This window comes from Staurois parvus, unplaced genomic scaffold (genome assembly GCF_062004578.1).
Source record: "Staurois parvus isolate SC_StPar_1 unplaced genomic scaffold, SC_StPar_1.0 ptg000575l, whole genome shotgun sequence".
NCBI classification, from domain to species: Eukaryota; Metazoa; Chordata; class Amphibia; order Anura; family Ranidae; genus Staurois; species Staurois parvus.
In genome coordinates, this window is record NW_028318371.1 from 9,149,700 (window position 1) to 9,151,898 (window position 2,199).

General features: G+C 45.7%; 1 protein-coding gene across 1 annotated transcript; it reads left to right on the top strand.

Moving 5' to 3' along the window:
- Nucleotides 1-201: 201 nt before the first annotated feature.
- On the top strand, nucleotides 202-1,800 carry LOC149450424 (E3 ubiquitin/ISG15 ligase TRIM25-like). Its single transcript, XM_089692014.1, has one exon. The coding sequence runs from the start codon at nucleotides 202-204 to the stop codon at nucleotides 1,798-1,800; it is 1,599 nt and encodes a 532-aa protein (XP_089548140.1).
- The last annotated feature ends 399 nt before the right edge of the window (nucleotides 1,801-2,199 follow it).

Sequence of the window (2,199 nt, forward strand, 5' to 3'; positions counted from 1 at the left end):
AGTCTAACAGTCACTACAGCGTGTGAGCAGAACATTCCTGTGTATGGAAATATCACTTTAACTTCTAGACATTTACTTTTTCATACTTCCTGCAGTTATAAGTTGCAAGATCAGTTCAGTCCCACCCTGTGCAGAAAAATGTGAGACGTCTCCTCTGGTTTCTGCGACTTCCATTGTCATTGCTGTGTTCTGCTGACGGCGATGGCGTCTGCTGATCTGAGACAGGAGCTGGACTGTTCCATCTGTCTGGACATTTATACCGATCCTGTATACCTGACCTGTGGACACAACTTCTGCCGAGTCTGTATTAGTCGCGCACTGGAAAAAGAAGAAGGGTCTGAATCCTACTCATGTCCTCAGTGCAGAGAAGAGTTCCAGGATCGGCCTGCATTGCAGAGGAACATCACACTACGTAACATTGTGGAGGCCTTCCGGTCTACTCAGCCAGATGAGAAGAAAACTGGAATCTTCTGTACTTACTGCATTCACTCTCCTGCACCTGCTGTTAGATCCTGTCTGATGTGTGAAGCTTCTCTGTGTGATAATCACCTGAGAATCCACAGCAAGTCACCAGAACATGTCCTAACTGACCCCACCACTTCCATGGAGAACAGAAAATGCGCCATCCATAGGAAACTTCTTGAATATTACTGTCCTGCAGATGCCGCCTGTATCTGTGTGTCCTGCAAGCTGGATGGAGAACACCAGAGACACAAGGTGGAGACTCTGGATGAGGCTTCTGAGAAGAAGAAACAGAAACTGAGAAACGTTCTGCAGAAACTGATGACAGAGACAGAGAAGACGGAGAAAAGAGTCCAGAGTCTGCAGGAACGTAAGGGAAAAGTACAAGAAAAATCAGCTGGTCTAACAGAGAGAGTCACTGCCCTGTTCATAGAGCTCAGGAGACAACTGGAGGACCTGGAGAAGAGAGTCCTGAGGGAGATCGCCAGCCAGGAAGAGCGGCTTTCATGTCCATTGTCTGAGATGATCCATCAACTGGAGATAAAGAAGAAGGATCTGTCCAGGAAGATGGGCGACATTGAGGAGCTGTGTAACATGACCGACCCCCTGACTGTCCTCCAGGAATCAGACACAGGGGACTTGTGTGATACTGAGGAGGGAGATGATGAGGACAGAGAGAGACATGATAGACTCCTCCATGATGGAAGGGATCTGGATGAGGCTGGAATCTCACACACATTACACACAGGGATATCTGATATGATAAAAGGGGGAAATGCATTCTTCAATATACAGGAAGCTTCAGACTTATTACTGGATGTGAACACAGCTTATAATTATGTAAAGATATCAGATGACATGAAAACTGCATCCAGGTCAGATACAAGGCAGAATCGTCCAGAAACACCAGAGAGATTTCAGTCCTGGGACCAGGTATTAAGCAGTCTGAGTTTTTCCTCGGGGCGACATTACTGGGAAGTGGATGTCAGTGAGGCAGAAAAGTGCGCAGTCGGGATGTGTTATCCCAGTATACAGAGGAGAGGATGGCAGTCAGGGATTGGAAGTAATAACAAGTCCTGGAGTTTGTGGAAGTATAACAGTGTGTGTGGTCTATCACATGATAATAAATCAATCCACATATCTCCCGATACCCCCCCTGATAGAGTCAGGATCGATGTGGATTATGAGGCCGGGCAGCTGTCCTTTTATGATCTGTGTGGCCCCATCAGACACCTCCACACCTTCACCACCACCTTCACTGAGCCCCTCCATGCCGGGTTATCTGTAAGAGAAGGTCGTATAAAGATCTCTGGAGGGGTCAGGAGACGTGTAAAATGATCATATGACAGGAAATCTGACCTGAATCTGGTGAAATCTGCTGAGAAATGTGAATCTGGTTCATAGGATGACACCGTTTGTAGAGATAATATATTTCTTCAATCGGTAGATCTGGTAGATCTCAGCCGAGGAGAGTGTCCTCCATCACTTCCACACCCAACAAGGCAAGATTTGGGGGGGGGGGGGGTTGTTTATCATTAGGCTGACCACACACTATACAATCTGATTGTACAATAACCTTTAGATCTCCCATCAGCTGTGTAGTATACGGGTCTGCCGGATTTTAACTAATTTAAAGGATCATTTAAGTTTATTTTCATATTACAACATTTTGGTAAAGCTAAAGAAGATTTGGTTGCATAGTGTATGGTTAGCTTTAGATTTACAAAAATATAAGGA